A 25,340-nucleotide genomic window follows, 5' to 3' on the forward strand; every position below is an offset into this window, starting at 1 on the left:
GATAGTGCTGGATGGTGACTATTCATTGTAGTCTCCAATGATATTGTGTTATTATGCATTTTTAGTTTGCTGCCTATATATATATAGTATCTGAAGTAATTAAGAGAATATAAACTAATATAAACGGAAGTAGGTAGAAAATTGCATATATGGTATCTGACAAAATGGGTAATTAGAATAGTAGCAGGTAGAACAGGAAAAATGGTGGCCAGGTAGATGGATCCTACATGAGAGAGCAGGTCTCTGAAAATTTGAGGTGTATATGCAAACTCGGAGTAGTACTTGGATGGGTAATATTCACTTCGTTTGATATCACTCATCTTCTTCTTTCTTCTCTCCTGCGTGTTTTTCTTCTCTGCTTCTTCCATGTTTTGGTTCTCTTGTATACGTAATCTACCAGGTTTGCGGAATACTATTACTTGATGATTCTTCACATCGGTCTTCCTGTAATTTGTGTTTACAAGGCAAATGTCAATCGGGTAGTAAAACACTGTAGGATGATCTCTGAATCATCTCATTCTGATGATCAAGCAACCTATGCAGTTTCTAATTTCTTAATTATATCTCTTCACAGTGCATATGAACCTTCAATACTACTGTTATCGCCGCTGGAGGCTGGCAAAGTTACGGTTATGGCAACAAAAAACACCCTAGGGGTCAAGCCCGTTAATTGTTCAATCCATGAAACCAATTAAATTAAGATGATAAGTGATTACCAAGCTTGCATGCATGCTCAGAATTACTGTAATTACATATAATTAATGACCACCAAAATTAAAATTGTTCAAATTAAAATATCTACAACTTACATATGGTATAGAGACTAAAAATAGAGTTTGACTAAAATTTTATGTCCAAACTTAAATTCATCTTGATAACTCGATAAATCTCGTCTTTGTATCATTGTGGTACACTGACAATGAAAAGTTTTAACTCTACAAGTAAGCATATGAGCATGAGGAAAGAGAAAAACAGATGAAATTTACAGGAACAACAATCGACTTTTCTAAAAAATTTCTGTATGCGTTTCTCACCTTTTACTTTTAAGTGACTAAAATTTTAATTGATATAAAGCCTATGTTATCAATGGGATATGTACATGTTTAATATAAGTATGATTAAAAAAATTTTAGTATATAATAAACGTATCTCATATGTAAATTAGTCTAGAATAATTACTTTAAATGAAATAAAATTTGTAAATAACAGAGATGCGTAAAAAATTAATAGGAAAAGGTTGGTCAAGTAATTTACCTAAGCTAATGCTTCTTCCCCGATTGACCCATTATAAAATTGAAAATCTTTTGCATCCATTTTGGTTGCAGCCATTCTTCCTCCGCTTCCTCGCAGACATTACGTTTTCGTTTTATGTGAGAAGTGCTACCTACTAATCCATGGTTGTGAGCAGAGTGCTGGTGGATGTGAGAAGATGGAGTGGTATGGCACTGCAACTCTTTTATTTCTTTCAAATCTTTCTCATACACTATTCTAACACCACACTTCATCACCTTAGCATTGCGTTTACATGGATGTATGAAAGACACCTCAAGCTCACAGTCATCATATTTATCCTCCAAGAAAATGGATATAATTTATCATGCGACCAATAACGAATTATGGGCTGCTTAGATCGTCTACCCACCAACCGGCCACTCCAAGTAATCTGTCGAGGATTTTACCTCGAAAAATAGATCCATTACAGCTGGCTTGTTCAGAATTTCTACAATGGATAAATTTTCCACAAAGGATAACCTCGTCATCCCTTGAAGCATCATTATTGACAAAAACGCAGCAAGAAGCAACTCCAATCCATTGACTATCATTCCGAAGGTTGATAGGTAGGGGTATCTTAATTGAAGAGTCACTTTTCACTTCAGGGCATAATAATAGAAATCAAATTTCTTGAATTTGGAAATGACTGCAAAATAAAACACAAGTGGTTTGGTAACTAAAACCATAAATTCTCAAGTATGAGATTTTGTAAGGAGAAAATAGAGATTAATAACCTCATTCCCATTCATCTTCCAAGGAATACGGATATAATTTGTCAGGCGACCAATAACGAAGAAAAAGGAGATCCTTTGTTATAGGCTGGTTATTTTGTTTACCGGATACCCAGCCCAACCAGAACCAGTCACTCTCATCGACTTGTCTAGAATGTCTACGGTGGATAACAGCTCTACAATATTTCATTTTAGAAATAGATGAGGAAGTTGAAGGTAACGACAACATGACAACGTACGACAAGAAAAAGGTATCTCAGTTTGGTGTTCAAAACCAGAAAACAAACCACCCAATACCCCAGAAAGAAACGAGAAACAATAAGTATATAAGCAACAAGAAAGAAAAACAGTTCAAATTTCCAGGGAACAGCAAAGGTTTCTAAGCAATTTCTCTATGCATTTCCCACTTTTTCTTTTTCCAATAATAACGCATGAGGTCATAGATGAGCAGTGATGCTTTTCCCAAAAGGAATCAAGAAGGTGAGAGTTGACAAAGTGGAGCCTACTTTAATTAATGTGTCGGACGGTTTGTGTTTTATGCACTTAAGAATTAGAGATTAGCATGATCATTATGAAAAAGTAATAATTAAAACATAATATAAATTTTTACTATTTTAATATTTATATAATCCAAAGTTCTCTGCTCTTACATATAAGAGAGAGAGCTTGAAAAACAAATTAAATATCCTTCCAAGCTATCATTTTCCATTTATATGCTATATAATTTTTCATACTTTTCATTACCAGCAGTTTCTATCACAGTTTCAATGCAGTCATATCCTTTTCAGCAATAGTATTGCAAGAACATTTTCCATTAACAAAGTGATGGAAAGAGTTAGCATCTCTTATGATAATCTCCATCACCGTATGGCAATACATGGAGATTCTTAGTGATCCTTATCAAGCTTCCTGCTGGTGCATTTAAAAGTCCTAAAGCAATAAAAAAAAAAAGGGCATGTAATGAAGAACACGAATTGTATCCGGCATGTAACCTAAAGCTTCGAGTAATAATTTCATGTTCTTGAGAATCTGATTGATTTCATCCAAATTCAGATGCGAATCTTCGCCAGCAAAAAAGGCATGGAGCTGCTTTCCAACTTCAATCAGGCTGTATCCTGGTGTTTTTTTAGTCCTTGTCTTCTCATGAGACCTCAAATATGATCTACTCCGCGCCATCTCCTTGCTTCAGCATATATGTTCGTTAACATGATGTAAATTCCCAGGTTTGTTGCGTCCAAGCTCGATAAATATTCTGAGGTTTTATGCCAATATGTGTTTCTGCATCTGCTCAGAAACAAACTTCTTCCAGGTCCAAAAGCCCCAAGTGACTACAAGCGGATAGAAGAGAGACAAATGTAGTTTTATTCGGCTTGAGTTTCTCCTCTAAAAGTTGGCGATAGAGATCAAGAGCTTTGTGTCCTTAACCATGCATGCCTTAGCCTGTGATCATAGAATTCCATGATATGACATCTTTAAGAAAGGACACATCTTCGAATACCCTATTGGCATAGTTAATGTTTCCACACTTGGCATACATATTGATCAAGGCTGTCCAGTTAACTATATTGAAAGCATAACCATGCCGTAACAATCAAGCATGGACACTCCTTCCTTTCTTCAACAAACCCAAGTGTGCACACAGGGGCGAAGCCAGAAAAAAAATTTTAGGGGGGCCGAAGGAAATTTTAATTTTTTATAGTCTATATATTTATAATTTTTAAAGGATTAAATTAAATTTTTATAATTTTAGGGGGGCCAAAGTGTAATTTTACCTTTACTAATTTAAAATTTTAAAAAAATCTAAAGGGCCTAAATGAAAATTTCCCATTTTAGGGGGGGCCAGGGCCCATGCCTGCCCCCCCTGGTTTCGCCCCTGTGTGCACAACAATGGACTAAACTAACCAGAGTTGTATTAATCTTATGCCATCTTCGGCGTGCCTGTTTTGTATTAATCCAACAAGCATAGCAATCCAGGTAATCACATTCCAATTCTTCATCCTATCAAACACGAAATTTGCCTCCTTTAAGGCGCCACACTTGGAATACAAATCTACTATTGATGTACACAAAATAAGGTTCATGATGAGGCCTTTCCGAAAAGTATAGCCATGGAGAACCTTCCCAGTTTCCAAATCTGCTAGTTGAGCACAACCTTGGAGAAGGCTAATTATGGTTCCTCAATCAAAACTGCCACCAGTTAATACTAATTTCCGAAACAGATAGAAAGATTCGTTTACTAAACAATTCTGAGCATACCCTGAGATGATAACATTCCATGAAACCAGATTTTTTGCAGGCATGATATTGAAAAATGAAAACTGATCGAGCTCTTTTATGTTCACCCATCTTACTATACATATCAACGAATGCAGTGAGCACCAAAACATCGGTTCCCATTCCAAATACGAGAAGGAATCCTTGAACACACCCCACAAGCTTGAACCAAACTGACCACGGTTACAGCACTTGGCCTAACACCACATAAAACCATGTCAAGAAACAAATCAAAAGCTTCATCATAGTAACATCCCGTTATCACAGGATTTTCACCTTATTACCTGCTTCCTCATGGAGCATTCCATCTTTCTCCACATTTTGTCTCAAAGTTGACTATTTTTCTTCCACCTACAATATAGATGTAAGTTTATCCATATAACATAAAATGTAACAAAAAAAAAAAAATCCATCAAACTTTATGAGTTTCAATCATATAAAAATTTGAATTATATGAAAAAATTTAAATGGTATGAGAAACTGTCACCCAAATCTGAGATATGTGCAGAATACTAGATCATGTTCAACATGTTTATACTCAAATTTTAGAGTTGTTTATATATGTGTATATATATATATTTTAAGAATCATATCTCATAATCTTTATCAAAATATATGTTGAGTAAAGATGTCCAAAATGTGTACTTTAAATAAAATAAAAAAGATATAAATAAGGTATTCTATCAAAAAAATAGTAAACAAGGTAGATAAAAATGTCTAGAAAAAGATTTAATAGGATAAGGCTAGTAAAGTAGTTTACCACAATTAATGCTTCTTGCAAGATCGGCCCCTTAGAAAATTGAAAATTTCTTTTATCCGTTTTGGTTGCAGACCTTCTTCCTTCATCTCCTCGTAGATATTACGCTTTCGTTTTACAAGGGAAGTGCTACCTATTGATCCATCGTTATCGGCAGAGTGTTGATGAATATCTTCAAAATTTGCAGAACATTGACTGCTATGGCTATGCTGCTCTTTTAATTGATCCATCTCTTCCAAATCTTTCTCATACACTATTCTAACACCACACTTCTTCACCTTAACACCGGGACCAATTGGGTTTGTGAAAGACAGCTCAAGCTCATTGCATTCCTGTTCTGAGCAATCTATTGTTGATAAATTCTTTGTTTCACTTTCATCTTCCAAGGAAAATGGATATAATTTGTCACGTGACCAATAACGAAGAAAAAGGTGATCCTTCGTTATAGGCTGGTTATTTTGTTTACCTAACAACCAGCCCAACCAGTCACTCTCATCAACTTGTCCAGATTTTCTACAATCGATAACCGCTCTACAGATGATAACCTCCTCATCCCTAGAAGCATTATCATTGACAAAAATGCAACACCCAGCAACTCCTATCCATTGACTATCATTTTGAATATTGAGAGGTAGAGGTATCTTAATTGAAGAGCCACCTGTCTGTCGGCTAAACCATTCTGGGATTTCACTTCCAGGCATAATAACATCAAATATTTTTTTTGAATTTGCAAATGGCTGCAAAATAAAACACCAGTCGTTTGGTAACTAGAACCAAAAATTATCAAGTATGAGATTCTATAAGCGAAAAATAAGAGAAAAATTATCAAGTATGAGATTCTATCAAGTATGAGATTCTATGACCGATGGGGCGGTGCTGCAAGGTCGTCAGAGGCAAGTGGGGAGGTGGCAGAGGCTAAGTCGGCAGCAGCTAGGTTTAGAAAGATTAGGGTTTTTCTTTTTTTTTATTTGGGCTTAGAGCTTGTGCCATTCGGGTTTTAATGTAAATTGGGCTTTGGGTAGTTAAGATCTTGGGTTTGGGGTTTAATTTTAGTGGGTTAGGTAGGGCTAAATTGGGTTTTGATATAAATGGGCTAAAATTGGCCTACAACAATTATATTTCACCCTATTACCTGCTTCTTCATGCAGTGAAAATATAGATGTAAGTTTATACATATAACATAAAATTTAATACATAAATAATAAAATTCATTAAACAATACAAGTTTCAATCATTTAAAAAATAATTAATTATATGAATAAATTTTCAAATGTATAAAAACACTATGTTGTCTTTCAAACAAAACATGTCATTCAATACAAGTTGGTGTTCAACATGTCTATACTCAAAATTTAGAGTTGATTACATAATTTGAAGAATCATATTTCATAAATGTATCAAAATATATGTTGAGTAAAGATGTTCAAAATGAATACTTTAAACAACATAAAAGATGTAAATAAGGTCAATAAAAAGGTCTAAAAAAATAATTTATAGGGGAAGGCTAGTGAAGTAGTTTACCACAATTACAGCTTCTTCCCCGATCGGCTTATTACAAAATTGAAAAAATTTTGCATCCATTTTGGTTTTTGTTTTACAAGGGAAGTGCTACCTATTGAATCTATTGATCCATCGTTATCAGCAGAGTGTTGGACTGTTATGGATAGCTTGTTTTGAGCAGGGAAGAAAGTTGATAAAGCTCGAGGCATGTTATGGATAGCTTTAGTATTAGTAGACCGTAGTTATATTGTTAAACAAGATTAGTTAAACGGTTAATATTGTTAGTTAGTTAATAGCAGCGTTTGTATTAAATACACCCCCCAAGACTCAGTTAATGATATGATAGAATTCTTCTTTTCCTCATTATTCAAGATTTGGAGAACATTGAGTGGTATGGCTATGCAGCTCTTTTATGTCTTCCAAATCTTTCTCATACACCATTCTAACACCACACTTCTTCACCTTAACACAGGGAACATCCGGGTCTGTGAAAGACAATTCAAGCTCATCGCATTCCTGATCTAAGCAATCTATTGTCCATAAATTATTAATTCCACATTCACCACATTTATCCTCTAAGGAAAATGGATGTATATCACGCGACCAATATCGAAGAAATAGGTGATCCTTCGTTACGGGCTTGTTAAAAAGTTTCCCAAACAACCAACTATTCGCATCGACACATCGAAGATCTATATCTCGAAAGACAGATCCATTTCGACCGGCTTGTCCAAAATTTCTACAATAGATAACAGCTCTGTAGTTGATAAACTTATCCCGGGAATCATCATCATTGACAAAAATGCAATAGGAAGCTACTCCAATCCATTGACTATCATTCTTGTTAGGGATTTTGAACAATGAACAGCCTTAGAACACAAATGCTTGCACAGCAAAGCTCGTGACTTGCAGAAGAAACAAACAGAATTCAAGATTGAAAATTAAGAACAAAGCAAAGAAAATGGAGAGTATATGGAAGGAAATTTGATGAATTTCATTTAAAATGAATAATGGCATAATGCCAATACAAATATCAGACATTTTGCTGATCAAAGTAAGGCTTACATTACCTAAACATTACTTAACTCCACTAATTACATAGAAACTTGAAAGACTAAACTTGCACACTTAGTAAAGCTGATTTACCAGCTCAAATGTCAACATAATACATCAAGTACATTAACAACTTAGTTCTAATTCAAGTAAGTTACAAAACATCATTTAAAGTAACAAGGGAAACTAAAATAGACAGCAACATTGAGCTTCAGCTACTGCATGTAGGTCTCGAGCGTGCATATGCTGCTCCTTTGCTGCATGTGCTGCATGGAGGCTAACTTCAACACTCCTCCTTGGCTTCCATGCTGCAAACTCCCATTTGCTCTCTTAATTTGTTAAACTTTGACACACTAAGGGGTTTTGTCAAGATGTCAGCAACTTGATCCTCATAATTGCAATGAATCAGCTCCACCTCTCGAGCTTGCTCCATCTCCCGAACAAAATGAAATTTGATTTTAAAGTGTTTTGTTCTCCCATGGAAGACAGGATTCTGTGCAATTACAACAGCGGATTGATTGTCACACATGATCCCTGTTACTTCCCTTTGGTGCAGGTTCAAATTAGCTAAGGTTTTTCTCAGCCAAATGGCTTGGTTGACAACTCCATCAGCTGCCACATATTCTGCTTTAGCAGTTGATTAAGCAACAACACTTTGCTTCTTTGAGCTCCAGCTAAATATAACTGAACCAAGGGTGAAAACATATCCTGAGGTACTTTTGTTGGTGTTAGACACACTTTATTCGGATGAAGTATGAACTTCAATCTGGACTTTAACAGCAATGTAATGTATCCGGATGAAGAATGAACAAAAAAATGCTTGTTTTCAAGCTTTGAGTTTTAAGCAGGAATAGAAACAGAATTTAGAAAGCAAAGAAAAATAGAGCATATGGAAGGAAAAACTGATGATTTCATTCAAAAAGAAACATTGGCATAAAGCCATTACATATACCAGACATTGGCTGGTCAAAATCAACAAATTCATCACCTAAACACTACCTAACTCCACTTAATACATTGGAACTAGGTAATATTAACTTGTACACTTGAACAAAGCTGGTAACCAGCTCTTTTACCATCAAGTTATATCAATTATCATCCAAACATAGTTCAAAATAAACTAAATTACAAAAAAACATTGTTAAAAGGTAACAAAATGAAACTGAGATGAAACAGTAGCATTAACATCTTCAGTTGCATGTATTTCATCCGGAAGACTTATGTGCATAAATTTCTCCTTGATTGCATGAGCTGCATGGAAGCCAACTTCAACAACTTTTCATGTCATCTATCGAGCCAGCCCAGTCACTAGCGGTATAGCCAACCAATTTTAGCCTTTCAGCCTTGCTAAACAGCATTCCATAGCTCAAAGTACAACCATTGCTTGCAACTACTTCAAGTGAAGCACAACCATCTATACAGACTCTTGCTATACTTATTAGAAGCTCAGGCAACGATTTAAGCTCTTTGCAATTTGATAACATAAGAAGTTTAAGCTTGGGAAGTCGAGTAAGAAACTCAGGTATGCTGATGAAATTGTTACCACTAAGATCAAGATCTGTCAAGGAGGATAGGCAAAAAATATCACTAGGAATATCTCATTCACGAAGATTGCAATCCCTTAGCTTTAACTCTCTTAATGAACTCAAACTTGACAGCAAAGGCAACATCAGACGCATAGAACTTGTCCTTCTTATTTGGGTTTGCTTGAAAGGAGAAGGAATATTTTGTTGTAACTTAGATGGTCCCTCGCATCCATTGAAATATAGAACTTTAAGATTTTTCAATTGAAAAATGAAGGATGGGGGTTCTTTTATGCGTGTTTCACTTAAGTCTAGCTCTTCCAAATATTCTACTTGCTTCAAATTCTCTGGAAAATTTTCAACTTTACAACAACCAGAAAGATTAAGAGTTTTAGACATTCCATTTTCCCTTTCATCTCCGGAAACCTTACAAGACTTGAGCAGCCCAAAAGAATTAATGTTTGAAGAGATTCCATTTCAATTTTGGATGGAAGACTCCTAAGACTTTTGCACCCTCTTAAATTTAGAAGTTTAAGCCTCTTAGGAACTCCCAAGGGTGGATGAACTTGTACAATTCTTATACAACCTTCAAAATCCAGAATTTCAAGGTTTAGGGACCCTTCAAGGTTGATCACTTTCAACTTATACATGGACTGTTGAAAACAATAATAAATTAGAGAGAAAAGAGAAAAAGAAAAAAGAAAAAAGAAAGAAAGGTTATTTTTGTTGTTGTTTTTCTACCTTAAGCTAAAACATAAGGATCAGGTGAATTAATCCTTACTCTATTTCCTTTCCATAATTGTTCAATGCAACTGAATGGTAAGAGAAGTGCAACAGGGTGGCCCAGTTGGAAGCTTAAAGGCAAGGATCTTAAAGGATATCTTATCCAATCTAAAAGTTGTAGCTCATTGGAAAGATATTTGAGATCATCACAATTTGTGAGGCAAAGGACTTTGAGCAATCTCAAATTTTTCATCTTTAAGAAGGCATCATCGTTCAAATTAAATGTCTTACTTGATTCCCTAATAACAGTTGAAAAAATAAAAAATAAGCTTCAAAATATACAAAAGCATTAATAACTAAAAGCTATGTTGCCCCGATACTTTTTTTAAGTATCTTATATGGTACTTGTATCTAATGTATATCTAAATATGAGCATTGAGATATCACCCTTCAAGAACTCTTTAATACGTGAAAAGACCTTTTGAAAAAAAAATATACTCATTCAAACACATACTCATATCTAATACGCACATCCAACTTTGAATTATCTATGCCTAAAAATACTGAACCAATATTTTGATTTATATTTGGTGCACTAAAAATATCTTTTTTACTTTATAATTATTAGGTATTACCGCTTTGGATACTAAGGGTGAGCATTCGATCAAATTGAGTGTGTCGAAACCATCCCTCTTTCAAAACATTTTAAATATTCATATTTAATGAAAATACGGGGGAATTGATTTTTGAAAAGCAAATAGAGTCGCCACCGATCTTTGTTTTGATGTGATCGGGTCATCTAAGAATTTGGTTATTTTAATAAAACATTTTCGGTTTATTAAAACAACGACTCTGGTCTACGAAAATTTCAGAAAATGGGCTCGGGAGTCGGTTACGCATGAGGAAGGATTAGCACCCTCACTACGCCCAAAATTGGTACCAAATCGATTAAATACTGTCCTTATGTCTAAAAATATTTTTTTTTTTTTGGAATATGGCTCTTTTTAATAAAAGTTGAATAACCCGAGCTGGTTGCCAAAAATCTTCTTGTTTCGACGTCCGAAAATTTATAATTCGAAAATCACAAAAGGAGGTTCAACTATTTAGTCCGACAGAAAACCGAAACCCAGCATAGTAGAGTATGATTCTTCGAATTTCCAAACATTGACCATTACTTTAACTTAGAAAATACGTGTGAAATTTCGAAGAGATATTCAATTATTTAAGACGAATGAAAAAGCTCAACCCAGCACGATAGGGCTCGATTCTCAAATCGCCAAACATCGAACATCGCCTTCATTTTGAAAGATCTTTAATAAACATGAGTGAAAACCTAAAGGAATATTCGATTGTTTTGAGCAAACGAGGAATTATAACCCAGCACGATAGGGCATGATTCCCGAATTGTCAAGCGCCGAATATTACCTTCGTTTTAAATGATTTTTAGAAGATATGCATGAAATTTTGAAGGGATATTTGATTATTTTAAGCAAACGAGAAATTGCAACCCAGCACGTTAGGGCACTATTTCGCGAATTGCCAAATATCGAATATCGTCTTCGTTTTAAAGAATTTCTAATAATTGTGAAACTAACTTAAAATGCATTAATTCTATTTGAAATAAGACGAAATCAATCATAAAATTTAGATTTTGTAAAACCACATTTCATAAAACAAGTGAAAAACGATGATATGGGGTAATAGGCGCATTCGAGATACAATTAATTAAAAAATTAATAATTAAATACAGCTAACCTAAAAATGCAACTCGATTATAATAATGCATGGAGAATAATTGACATAATAATGAATACATAAAATGCAACGACAACATACATGGCATAATAAAAATTATTAGAGGCACCAAACAAAATGCAAACCAAAGAAGCAATATAGTATAAAACTATTTCACAACAATGACGAATAAATGGACATATCAAATAAAGGTTGAAAATTTGTATAAAACTAAGGATATATACATAAAACCTTTTTCGAAACCGACATTATAGAATGAAAGTTTAAGTCAAATTGCATGCAAAATATTTTAAATACAAATACATTTAAAAGTTGACAAACTACATGATGATTTAAATAATGTAATATAAAAAATGAGAATAAAGATATATGACAAGACTTAATACACAAAATAGATTTATGAAACATGTGTACATGTATAAAAATAGTATTTAAGTGTGAAATTTTAAACCAAAACAATGTGTGGTAAAATGTATTCTTAAAAAGGTGACTTATGTATGTAAAAGAAAGTATATATATATATATATATATATATATATATATATATATATATAAAAAATTAAGAGAATTCATAAAATAACCTTAGTATGGGACTAAATATGTACATAGAACTAAATTGTTGACCATTTATGAACAAATATACGTGAAACATTTGAGCAAGTGTTACATAGATATTTTAAATAATATAGTATAAAATGGACTATAAAATGATGGTTAAAATATATGAAAAAGTTATTGAAATAGTTCAGCAAATATATAAAAATGTTAAGCATTTTAAAGTACAAATATTATAAATTACAAATTATGAACCTTGATTTTAAAAAATGTACATGGCACACATATAGAATATTTAAAGAAATATCATATAAATAGCGAAATAACATGATAAAAAGAACCTTGAACTCATTACACAAGGACGACTATAAGTATAAAATCATGATCTAATAAAGTATATAGATCACATATATGTACTAATATATATATAAGTATTTAAAAGTGCTAAAATAGTTTAACGTGAAAAGAATTTTAAAACGATGATTTTATAAACAAAATAGAGTTTTCAAAAGGAACTCGATACATATATACACGTATATAAGAATATTAGGAATTTTAAAAGAGTAAGCATTACGAGTCAAAAACACAATTAAAATACTACATGTACAAATATATATATTATCTAAAAGAAAATTTTACAAGAATGTTGAAATAATCTAAATAAAAATCTTCAAAAACAAATGTACAAATATAACCAAACAAAATTATTAAAATAGATCGATATAGAAATATTAAACATGTTTAAAAGGTAAGTTATACAAATAGAAAACTAAAATAAAATGAATTAAAATAAGATGAATAATTTATAAATAAAAATCGAAAATTGGGTCAATAAATAATCCGCAAGTATGTAGGGACTAAAGTGGAAATATTCTAGATGCCCAAAATGTGACATTGTGACGGGGACTAGAGTGCAAACGCGCACATATCGCAGGGGTAATAAAAAAAATCCTGAAGCATGAGTGCGAGCTGATTGAAACGTGGTGCGAAAGGGGAGGGGCTGATTTTGGAAATATACCCTCACCGCAAAAACACGCGGTCATCGGGGCAGCAAACTGGATCGGGTCGGGCGCGATTAGACGATGTCGTTTCTGAGCCATTGAAACGGGCTTAAAACGGCGTCGTATTTGATCCTTTAAAAGGACCTAAAGCTGAATCATTCGGCCAATCAAACCCTAGCCCCTCTTATCCCTCTCGTCTGACCTTATAACTCCCCTTTTAGCGCCGATCTGTGTCCATCAGCAGAGACGAACAGCTCCGGGCTTCAAAGGATGACCATTTCGGCTGTGAGATCCCTTCTAAACCTCGATTTCGACGAAATGAAGGGGAAACGACGGCCAACTCGCAAGGTAAACCTCTCTTTTGCTTTCTTTTTTTGTTTTTGAGATAGATTTCAAAATAAAAGGAAAATAGAGGCGTAAAAATGAAAACAGGGAACAACCTTTGCAGAATATTCAACTTCCTTGTATTTGATTCCTCTTTTTTTTGTGTAATCTGTTCGTTTTTTTTTTTACAATCGAAAATCAAAGGCTTTATAGCCGAATAACTCAGAAAACAACAATTTTTGTCCTCTGCTTTTGTATTGGCTTGTTGGTGCTTTCGTTTGTTTTCTTTTGCAGGTACGGAGCACGGGGCTATGCGTTGGCACTCGGGTATGGGTTCAGAGACTGGGGCGACGTGAGGCCGTGCGTTGGCCCTTGGCACGAGGGTATGGGACGATGGCAGACAGTATGGGCAATTGAACTTGGGGGCTAGGGTTTGTCGGCTGAGAAGTTTTAGGACTAGTTGGGCTAAGGTTTAGTTTTGGGCTTGGGTATATTGGGCTGTTATATTTGTTTATGGGCCCGGGCAATATTGGGTCCAGACAGTGAATTTTTTTTGAATTAATCAAGTTTACGAGTCCTATTTTATCATCCTAAGTTAATTTAATTTTTTTTAGAATCAAATCGAGTGAGATAAAATTCGAGTTGAATCAAGTGAAATTCTTCGAGTTAAATTCCAAAATTAAACATGCCAAATTAAAATACTGTTATATAACTAATTTCATGTTAGAGCACATAAATTTGAAAAAAATTCAAAGCAAAATAATAATAATAATACTTTAGTATGATAAACTTGAATTATTAATTAACTTATTTAGGTCACAAAATTATTATTCTAAACAATTTTAATTTTCTATATTTCTTTATATATTTTTATAATTTTCTTGAAAACTTTATAATTTTTAAAAAATAATAAATTTTAAACTTTTATTAATAATTTGAATTTTAAAATTATTTTGAATTTTGGAAATTATTTTTTATTTTTTATTTTTTGTAATTTGTGTTGAGAGAGACCAATTTGCTCATTTTAAAACTTGACAGGGACCAAAAGGGTATTTATACCAATTTATTATTCGAATTATTCTAATTGTAAAATTAAACTCAATTCAAACTCGAAACTCGAATTACTTATTCGAGTTAACTCAAATAATTTGAATAACTTAATTTGATTAACTCAATTTAAAATTTTATTTTATTTTTTTTAATTGAGTTTTACTCGCTCGTATTCAATACTGTCAATAACCAGCCATTGAACTGAGCCCCCTCCTCTTCCATCAAGCAACACATCTGTCTTAGAAACCAAGACCCCTTTTGACGATTATACTCCTCATCCCATTCATCGATCATTTATTTTATTAATTAATGTAATTAGTTATTATTTAAAGATATACGTTTATTTATTTAAAATTTTATTTTATTTTATGTAATGTAAAATAATTAAAATATTTTATTAGACTTAACACATAATTTGGTACCTAAGTTTGACACTTTTCTCTAATGTGGTACTTTGTTATTTTTTTGGTTCAATCTGGTATATGTATTTGACAAAATTATACATTTTGGTACCCAAAATTAATAATTTTAATTTTTTAGTGCTTAACTCAGGTTTTAGTGATGAAAAATAACAATTAACTTTCATCAAACCAACCCTAAAACCCGAAGTAAATCACATCCATTGGACTGTATTTGACAAGTTAAATGCAAAATTAAACAAATCCATGAAAAATTTAAACCTAATAATATTAGCAATTAACTTTCATCAAATCAATCTTAAAACACGAATTAAACCCTAAAAAGTTAACATCATTACTTTTAGATACCAAAATATATAACTTTTGTCAAATACAAGTAACAAACTGAACCAAACAATTAACACAAGTACCACATTAAAAAAGTGTCAAACTCGAGTACCGAACCGAATTACGTATTAATATCTTATGGTTGTAAAACAAAATCAGGTGCATAAATCTTTGAAAAATTTGTTACATTATAAAAAGACAAGTTTGGATTATAGCATACTAAATGACAACTTTTGTAATCTAAAAGCAAAAATAAATGTCTTTGTTGGTTGCTGTCTCTAAAGCTGCTCCAATGCTTCCACACTTAGGGACCAAAAGTTTGGCTTAAAATATAGACAATTGTGCAGTTACAAAATCAATTTCATTTAACCTTTTTAAAATTTTTTAGGTTTATATATTATATCTATAACAGAAACTTTATCAAGAAAGCAAAGAATAAATAAATAAATAAACTATGCTTTTATTATATTTATGTAATTACAAATCCTAAGATGATTCCTAAAATAATTTAAAAAATAAAACAACTAAATAATTAAAAAATTAAACTAAAAAGAAAAAATAATTTAAAAAGTAAAATCTTTGCAGACGGCTTCCACGGCTAATTTTTTGATTTCACAAGAAGGTTTTCCGAATTTTTCTTCGGTAATTTTGAAGGAGCACGATTCTTTACCTACACATTCCTGTTAAAATTTTCAAAACATATATCATAGGAAAAAAAATATTTCAAGATATTAAAAAAATAAAAATAAAACACCTTACCTTTTCAAGAATTGATAAAACATCCACTTCAGAGTCATATTCACTTTTGTCAAATGATCCGCACACACCTTGTGGGCTACCAAAACTAGCAAACTTGATCTTTGAAATTGGTCGATCTTGGCATGATAATTTTACTTCTTTTCCTTCATGAGTATTTATGCAAATCGATCCGATTTCAACGGTTTGGAATTGTACATAGGAAGGATTACCACCAAATTCCTCAAACAATACCAAAGTGTTCTCACCGTCTTTAAGAAATGATCGAGGAACATGATACCTATAAAACAAAAAAAAATTAGAATACTAAAAAAATACTAATAATATAAAAATGTATATTTATATTTGTAAAAAACTTAAGATTACCATCTTTGGGTAGGTTCACCACACTTAGAGACACATTTACTATCACTATATCTACCACGATAATCACAAGTCTCTGTCTTACAAAGATTCTTATCAGCTATATAAGATGGCCAATATCTACCAAGACTATGACCATTCACCCAAGCCATGCCCTTTCCTAAACCTAGTAAATCCACAACAACTGGTTTATTCCCCAATGGAGCTTTGAATGTTGTCTGAAATTTCAAAAAAAAATCAAACATAAATATTAATAAAATTAAACATTATATGTAAGATTTATATGTAGGTAAATGCATTGGTTTTAATTACCTTATACCAAGTGAAGTTCCTGTCAACTGGAATAGGGTCCGAAACCCATTTGGATGATGATTTTGAAGCACAATTTGTGTTGAAAAACTTGTTCGAAATCCCATTCAAACCAACTTTATATGTCCATTTATTTGAAGACAAATCCTTGATGACATTTTTGCTCAAAACCAGCTCAATTGGTGATGTAATTCCAGCTCCAACCAGATCAAACATCGGACCATAGTTCTGCATTATTTTGATTCAATTATATATTAAAATTCTAGGGGTTTTCAATTTGTTGTATGTGTATATATATATATATATATATATATGTATATACCTTGAATCCAAGGGTGACACTAAGTAATGATATCAAGTTTTTTCCGGGGGATAGCTTAATATTCCTCTCGAAAACATATGTTACATTGCTGTCACCATATTTTGACCATTGAGAACCTACAAAAATAAATACATATAAATTTAAATAAATATGTTTTGAATTCAATATAATATATATAAAATATAGTTTGTAATTACCAATATATTCTCCATTGAAAAAAGCATGAAGAACATGACCAGTATCATTGACACGAAGTGTCACTGTTCCATTCAACATGGGATCATCTTTTGCAACATCAATGCTGTCCAAAAAAACAATTTAATTGATTAATCAAAACATATATAATTTATATTATATGAATTAAATATAATGTGAGTTAAAAAATTTACCTTGTCATATACCACAAATAATCACTAGCATCATTTGCCATATCCTTTTGATCAACTATCTTGTTAACGGAAACATCTCCCCTTCCTTGAATAGAAGTCGATTCGATCAACTCGGGTCGCCACGTCCATTTCAAAGATCTCGGTTCATCTTCAGCTTTGTTCAATTTCTTAACCATCAATGAAGTTTGAGCAGAAACCTAGTTTATTTTTTTCAAAAAAAAAACCACAAACCCATTTCCAATCATATCATATTTATCATAACTGTAATAAACCCAGAACACGAAAATAGGGTTTACCTTAGCGGTATTATATGCTTCCTCCCTGCAATCTGGAAGGATACTAATAGACCATGCTGGAACAAAGTAATTAATGCCTCCGAAGTTAACATTTGCATCTGTTTTGGTATTTGTATTGCTCAAAAAACAACTTGATTTCTCCTTTGTTTGATAAATAGTAGCCTAAAATCATATATATAATTAAGAACAATAATTAGAATAAAATGATAAATATTTATAATTTTTTTCAAATAAATTCATATATAAATTAATTTTAATACCATGACTAAATTACTGAGTTTTTCATTTCTAACATCCCCGTTTGTAAGAGTATACTCAATGGAATGTAGAACATCATGAAGCTGCTTCAAATGTCCCCATTTTGGTTGGTTCAAATTTCCTAATAAAAATTAATAATTAATTACAATAATTATATTTTATACATATACATTCAAAGGCATAAAATTACCATATTCATCAAGAGGTGCATTGTAGTCATATGTAGTGGTAATATATGGGCCACCAGAAGTTCTTCCAAAATTGGTACCACCATGATACTAAAAAAATTGGGGAAAATAGGGGTTAATTAATAAAATTAAATTATTAATTTTAAGAATTTAATTTCAAAAAAAAATCACTGACCATGTAATAATTTTGTAGTGTACCACCCTTTTGGAAAAATCGAGCAACAGAGTAAGAAAGATCTTCTGCTGTTCTAAGAGGGTCTGCACCACCCCAACTCTTAAACCTAAAATTAATTAAAATAAATTTAATATAAAGTTTATAATTTAAATTAAATTAAGAACAATTTTAAGAAGAAAAAGAAACTCACCATCCAGTCCAATTTTCAGTCCACATTTTAGGGGTATTAGGGTCTTTTGGTTTGTATTCATCACAATACCAACCATTGCATGTCTCCAACTACAATTATAATTAAACAAATCAAAATCAAATTTCAATTATCTCAAAAAAATCTATTTCTAAATAAAATAATATAGTAAAAAAATAAATAAAATGCAATACCATAGGCTTTGGGGGAGCAGCTTGTTGACACATGATCCAAGGGACACCAATATCAAGAGAATCAGCCATTTGGGCACACCAGTTAATATATGATTTCCCATCATCTCCATATGGTTCCATAACATTCCCATATTCATTCTCAACCTATATATATACATTTTATTTTGATATTATTTAAAATATATGACAAAAATAAAATTAATAAAACATAAAATTTTATCATATATACCTGAGCAAGAATGATGTTTCCTCCTTGGGATGCAAATAGTTTCTCTTTCTTGACCATATCAACTATCAAAGTTGTAAAGTTTTTCATTTCATTCTAAAAATAAAGAAAAATTAAAGACATTATTTATATATAAAAATAAACAAAAATAGAATTGATTTTTAAAAAATTTACTGAAAATTAGAAGAATTACCATAAAGACATCGTTTTTAGTACGGAGAGAAACTCCGGGTATGTTATGCAACCATACAGGAAAGCCTCTAATAAAACAAATAAAACTATTAATACTAAAAAAATAGTTAAATTATTTATGAAATAGCATAATTCGTTAAAATTTTAAAATAAATTAATTTACCCATAATTCCACTCGGCACAAGTATAAGGTCCAATTCGAAGAATTGCATATAAACCTTGGTCTTGAATTGTTTTAAGAAATCGAATAAGATCAAGATTTCCACTAAAATCATATTGACGACGAGCTGGTTCATGTGCATTCCAAAACACATATGTTTCAACCGCATCCAATCCACCTTCTTTAGCCTTTCTTATAAGATCCGGCCACATCTAATAAAAAATTAAAAAAATAATCAATCAATCATCCAGAATTAAATTATAAAAAATATCCCAAATAACTCAATTGTAAATTATTACCGGAGCAGTACTTCTCGGATAATGAATCGAACCCGAAAGAATAATTCTATGATTTCCATCAATTATGATAGATCTTGAATCATGAGTGACATTAAGTGCATTCGAATGAAATAGGATGAAAGAAAAAATAAGAGAAGAAAATAAAATATTGAATATATTCATTTTTTTTTCTATCTAGTAAAGCTAAAAAGAAGTGTTGATTGAAAAATCAGTAGAGTATGATAACGTATTTATAAGCGTAGTGATTGAATTCATATCAAATACTTGATTTTCAAAAGATATTTACTTTGATTTATTTGTTGTTTTAAATAGATTTATATAATCAGTGATATGAGATTAAATCAGCAAATTATGTTGAAAGTTGAGTTTTAGTTCTATGTAACAGCATTAATTAAATAAACTTTTTTAATTATAATTAATTATCTATAAATTTTCGTATTATTAAAACTTGTAGAGTTCTAGTTATATTAAATTAAGATTTCTTTCATCAACAAATAAGACTTGCTTTTTGTTAGTACGCCAACCATAGTAGTTGCCATCCCAAAGCATTGTTAGTAGATCAATCTTGCTAACACCTTTTAGAGAAAACAGGATGAAGTACTTCACTGTGTAACACCAACAATGGCTCTAATCCAAAAAAGAGATTGCATTTAAAGTTGTTAGCAAACTCATTCATTCCTAGCTACCCACAATGACCATAACATAGCGCCATAGCAACAAGCCACTTCATCTTAACATTCCAAACATCCAGCAACATTCATACACAACATTTCAAGGAATCGCACGCATAACACCCCACCATTGAAACAACACTCCCCAAGCTTTCCAAGAAAGGGAGTAAGAAGGAAAAATATTATCACAGTTCTCTTCAACTTCATTGCACCAACAACAATTGATGGAACCATTAATTGTTAGAATACCTCCATCCCTTAAAAAATATTTTGAAGGCATACCATTCTGGAATGACAGCAATAGGAAGCATTGCACATTTGATGCACCAATGAACCCTCAGAATCAAGAGAAAATTCAACTTTCTTTACAGTAAATTTCCCTTTGCTGTCCGCCTCCCACATTCGCCTTGTGACATTAATCACTGGATCCAAACATAGCCAATTTCCATACCGATGTTTCCTCAAGTAAGCTTTAATCACACCGTGGTCTCAAAATAGTTTGCTCAAGGACTGTTGTTCCAGAGAAGTCATCCCTTGGATTATTGCAGAATGCAGAGTAGAATGATTTGTGTGATATGGTTTTGTCAATATGGGATCTTCTGGTAGCATGAATTGAACCCATTTGAGTAGTATTAACTATTTAGGACCTATATAAACTACAAAATGAAGCTATTTAAATACTATTTAAGCAACACCAAAACAGAGTACAGGTTCCTATGGCGTTTTATTTAGCGAAAATAGTTTGATGACAAAGGTAAAAGATGATTATATTCCACCCTATTACAATTTGAAGAATCATATTTCATACTCGTATCAAAATATATGTTGAGTAAAGTTGTCCAAAATGAATACTTTAAATAACATAAAAGATGTAAATAAGGTCGATAAAAAGGTCTAAAAAAAGAATTTATAGGCAAGGCTAGTGAAGTAGTTTACCACAGTTACAGCTTCTTCCCCGATCACCTCATTATAAAATTGAAAAAATTTTGCATCCATTTTGGTTTTTGTTTTACAAGGGAAGTGCTACCTATTGAATCTATTGATCCATCGTTATCAGCAGAGTGTTGATGGACATCTTCAAGATTTGGAGAACAGTGAGTGGCATGGCTATGCAGCTCTTTTATGTCTTCCAAATCTTTCTCATACACCATTCTAACACCACACTTCTTCACCTTAACACAGGGAACATCCGGGTCTGTGAAAGACAATTCAAGCTCATCGCATTCCTGATCTAAGCAATCTATTGTCCATAAATTATTAATTTCACATTCACCACATTTATCCTCTAAGGAAAATGGATATAATTTATCACGCGACCAATATCGAAAAAATAGGTGATCCTTCGTTATGGGCTGGTTAAAACGTTTCCCAAACAACCAACTACCTGCATCGACGCATCGAAGATCTGTATCTCGAAAGACAGATTCATTTCGACCGGCTTGTCCAGAATTTCTACAATGGATAACAGCTCTGCAGTTGATAAACTTATCCCGGGAAGCATCATCATTGACAAAAATGCAACAGGAAGCTACTCCAATCCATTGACTATCATTCTGAATATTGAGTGGTAGAGTGATTTATTGTGCTATTAAATTACGATAGAGGATATCCTAGGAAAGACTTGGTATTTAAGTGATCTTCGTGATCTACCTCTCTTTCCTGGGAATTGAACTTGGTGTGATTTTTCAGTACAATAATTTTACTCTTTCACACGCTTCCGCGCAACAATTGGTACCAGAGCCAGATTCGTACTTGGGGAATACGACCGTTTACGGTACTATTCACGATATCTGACACTATTCACGATATCTGATTACTATTCACGTATCGGCACTATTTACTGAATACTGATCTGTTCACGTTATCTGATGGTTGGGATTGAGGAGAAAAATGGCAGCAGCATCGTCATCAGCAAGGACTACTGTGACAAATGCAAAATTTGAAGTAGAGAAATTTGACGGTACCAATAATTTTGGTATGTGGCAATGTGAGATCCTGGATGTCTTATGTCAGCAAGAGCTAGATATAGCCCTTGAAGAAAAACGACAAGATGGATGACAAGGAGTGGGCCAAGATCAATAGACAGGTGTGGTACAATCCGCCTATGTTTGGCCAAAGAGCGAAGTACTCATCATGAGGGAGACATCGTGAAGAAGTTATGGGATACATGGAAGAAAAGTTTCTAACGAAAAGTCTTGAAAATAGGCTTTATATGAAAAAGAAACTTTATCGATTCACGTATGCACCGGTATGTCGATGAATGACCATGTGAACTCATTCAATAAAATTTTAGCGGACTTGCTAAATTTGGATGAGAAATTTGAAGATGAAGACAAGGCATTATTGTTGTTGAATTCCTTCCGATGAATATGATCATCTTACCACCACATTGCTTCATGGGAAGGACACGATCACATTTGATGCGATCAGTAGTGCGTTGTATAGATCTGAGACTCGAAAGAAAGATAAAAGAGATCACGGAGATACAACCGCGAAGTCTTAACGATGAAGAGGTCGTTCACACAAAGAAAGAAATCTGGTAGAAGGGGAAAGTGCAAAGGGAGACCCGCCAAAGATGAATGTGCCTTTTGCCATGAAAAAGGGCATTGGAAAAAGAATTGTCCTAAGCTACAAAAGGGCAAGGCTATTTCTAATGCATGTGTAGCGAGCATGATGAGGAGTCGACTTTAGCTTGGTTGGCATGGCAATGGCATGTCAAACGGATGAGTGGATTTTGGATTCAGGATGTACTTACCATATGTGTCCTAATAAGGACTGGTTTTCTAGTCTTAAAGAGCTAGAAGGTGGAATTGTTCTTATGGGCAATGATAGTGCTTGTAAGACAATGGGAGTGGGTACAGTCCAATTGAAGAATCACGACGGCTCAATCCAAGACTTGACAGATGTTCGCTACGTACCTAGCCTGAAGAAAAATCTCATCTCATTAGGGGCCCTAGAATCTAAAGGGCTCACAATCACTTTGAGAGATGGATTACTAAAAGTAGTAGCTGGGCAATTGACGGTGATGAAAGGCACAAGAAGAAATAACTTGTACTTTTTAAATGGAAGTACAGTTATTGGATCAACATCAACAATTTCTACAAAAAATGTAGATTCAGAGGCTACCAGATTATGGCATATGCGATTGGGACATGCTGGTGAAAAAGCTTTGCAGATATTGGCGAAGCAAGGCTTGTTGAAAGGTGCAAATTCTTGCAAAATGGAATTCTGTGAACATTGTGTTCTGGGCAAGCAGAAGAGGGTAAAATTTGGTCCAGCAATTCACAATATGAAAGGAATTCTGGACTACGTTCACGATGATGTGTGGGGACCTACCAAAGTTGCTTCTTTGGGAGGTATGCACTATTTGTTACTTTTGTTGATGATTATTCAAGAAAAGTATGGGTGTATCTAATGAAAAGAAAAGTGAAGTTTTGGATGCATTTCGAAATGGAAGAAGATGGTGGAGACTCGGATCGGTCGAAAGGTCAAACGACTTGATCGATAATGGTCTTGAGTATAAAACGATCCATTTCTACAAGTATGCCAAGATGAGGGCATTGTGCGACACTTCACTGTTCGGGATACACCACAATGAGAATGGGGTGGCAGAGCATGAATCGAACTATCTTGGAGAAAGTTCGATGTATGTTGTCCAATCTTGGATTGGACAAAGAATTTTGGTGAGGCGATTACATATCGTGCCATCTAATTAACCGTTTGCCATCACCGCAATAAATAGAAAAACTCCTATGGAGATGTGGACTGTAAATCACTATCGATTATGATTCTTTACATGTATTTGGTTCCACTGCATATTATCATGTAAAGAATCGAGTTAGACCCAAGAGCAAAGAAAGCATTATTCTTGGGTATAAGCGATAGAGTAAAAGGATACCGTCTCGGTGTCCTAATACAAGGAAAATTGTTTTCAGAGAGATGTGACTTTTGATGAATCAACCATGTTGAAGTACAAGGATTCACAAAAGGATGACAAAACCAGTAGTACTTTGCGCAGTGGAGCTTGAAAAGGTTAACGATGATCCGCCTAATATTGGAGGGACAAATGATGAAGAGGTTCCTACCCAAGAACCTCTACAGCAACAAGATTCAATTGCATATAGAAGGCCAAGAAGAGAGATTCGTAAGCCTACTCGCTTTGATGATATAGTGGCCTATGCACTTCCAATTGCAGATGATGATGTTCCTTCTACTTACACAGAAGCAGTAAGTAACCCTGATGGTGTAAAGTGGAAGCAAGCAATGAATGAAGAAATGCAGTCTTTTCATAAAAATAAGACCTGGGAGTTGGTGACACTACCCAAGGGAAAGAAGGCAATTGGATGCAAATGGGTATATGCAAAGAAGGAAGGATTTCGATAAAATTGAAATTGATACAAGGCTAGATTGGTAGCAAAGGGTTACGCTCAGAAAGAAGGAATAGATTACAATGAAGTGTTTTCTCCAGTTGTGAAGCATTCGTCTATTCGGATTTTGCTAGCCTTGGTTGCGCAATATGATCTTGAACTAGTTCAGCTTGATGTGAAGACCGCGTTTTTACACGGTGATTTGGAAGAGGAAATCTATATGACTCACCGGAGGATGGATTCAAGGTTCTTGGAAAAGAAAATTGGGTTTGCAAACTGACAAAGTCGCTTTATGGATTGAAGCAATCTCCGAGGCAGTGGTACAAGTGATTTGATCAGTTCATGAAAGGGCAAAGGTACACAAGAAGTAAATTTGATCATTGCGTGTATTTTCAGAAGCTACAAGAAGAAACTTTCATATACTTGCTCTTATATGTTGATGATATGCTAATAGCATCTAAGAGCAAAGTTGAGATTGAAAGATTGAAGACTCAACTCAATCTCGAGTTTGAGATGAAAGATCTAGGAGAAGCTAAAAAGATTCTCGGCATGGAAATATGGAGAGATAGAGCTCATAATAGAGTTAGCTTGTCTCAGAAGCAGTATTTGAAAAAGGTACTATAGCAGTTTGGCATGAACGAGCAGACAAAACCTGTGAGTACCCCGTTGGCTTCTCATTTCAAGCTTTCTGCACAACTATCTCCTTCGACGAATACGGAACGAG

At 33.4% G+C, this 25,340-nt stretch overlaps 2 protein-coding genes and 1 long non-coding RNA gene across 4 annotated transcripts; all 3 read right to left on the reverse strand.

Moving 5' to 3' along the window:
- Positions 1–99: 99 nt before the first annotated feature.
- LOC128283492 (uncharacterized) lies at positions 100–1,616 on the reverse strand. Its single transcript, XR_008273852.1, has 2 exons — positions 1,255–1,616; positions 100–444 (listed from the first exon to the last, which is right to left on the reverse strand). It is a non-coding gene; the product is annotated as an uncharacterized LOC128283492 (long non-coding RNA).
- A 2,275-nt stretch (positions 1,617–3,891) lies between these two features.
- On the reverse strand, positions 3,892–4,596 carry LOC128284209 (pentatricopeptide repeat-containing protein At2g29760, chloroplastic-like). Of its 2 annotated transcripts, none has more exons than XM_053022054.1 (3): positions 4,562–4,596; positions 4,260–4,474; positions 3,892–4,166 (listed from the first exon to the last, which is right to left on the reverse strand). In XM_053022054.1, exons 1-3 carry the CDS (start codon positions 4,583–4,585, stop codon positions 3,896–3,898), a joined length of 510 nt encoding a protein of 169 aa, XP_052878014.1. In that variant the 5' UTR covers positions 4,586–4,596; the 3' UTR covers positions 3,892–3,895. The 2 variants fall into 2 exon arrangements, with proteins under 2 accessions (XP_052878014.1, XP_052878013.1); XM_053022053.1 differs by having other exon boundaries at positions 4,554–4,587.
- An 11,231-nt stretch (positions 4,597–15,827) lies between these two features.
- LOC108472082 (beta-galactosidase 15-like) lies at positions 15,828–21,753 on the reverse strand. Its single transcript, XM_053021429.1, has 20 exons — positions 21,634–21,753; positions 21,277–21,475; positions 20,532–20,671; positions 19,579–19,752; positions 19,283–19,491; positions 19,121–19,187; positions 18,931–19,023; positions 18,702–18,845; positions 18,511–18,599; positions 18,321–18,426; positions 18,148–18,235; positions 17,960–18,078; positions 17,700–17,861; positions 17,404–17,600; positions 17,212–17,315; positions 17,015–17,130; positions 16,696–16,920; positions 16,387–16,601; positions 16,024–16,300; positions 15,828–15,944 (listed from the first exon to the last, which is right to left on the reverse strand). The coding sequence occupies exons 1-20, from the start codon at positions 21,751–21,753 to the stop codon at positions 15,828–15,830; spliced, it is 2,961 nt and encodes a 986-aa protein (XP_052877389.1).
- Between the last annotated feature and the right edge of the window lie 3,587 nt (positions 21,754–25,340).

This window comes from Gossypium arboreum, chromosome 11 (genome assembly GCF_025698485.1).
Source record: "Gossypium arboreum isolate Shixiya-1 chromosome 11, ASM2569848v2, whole genome shotgun sequence".
In the NCBI taxonomy this organism is placed as follows: domain Eukaryota; kingdom Viridiplantae; phylum Streptophyta; class Magnoliopsida; order Malvales; family Malvaceae; genus Gossypium; species Gossypium arboreum.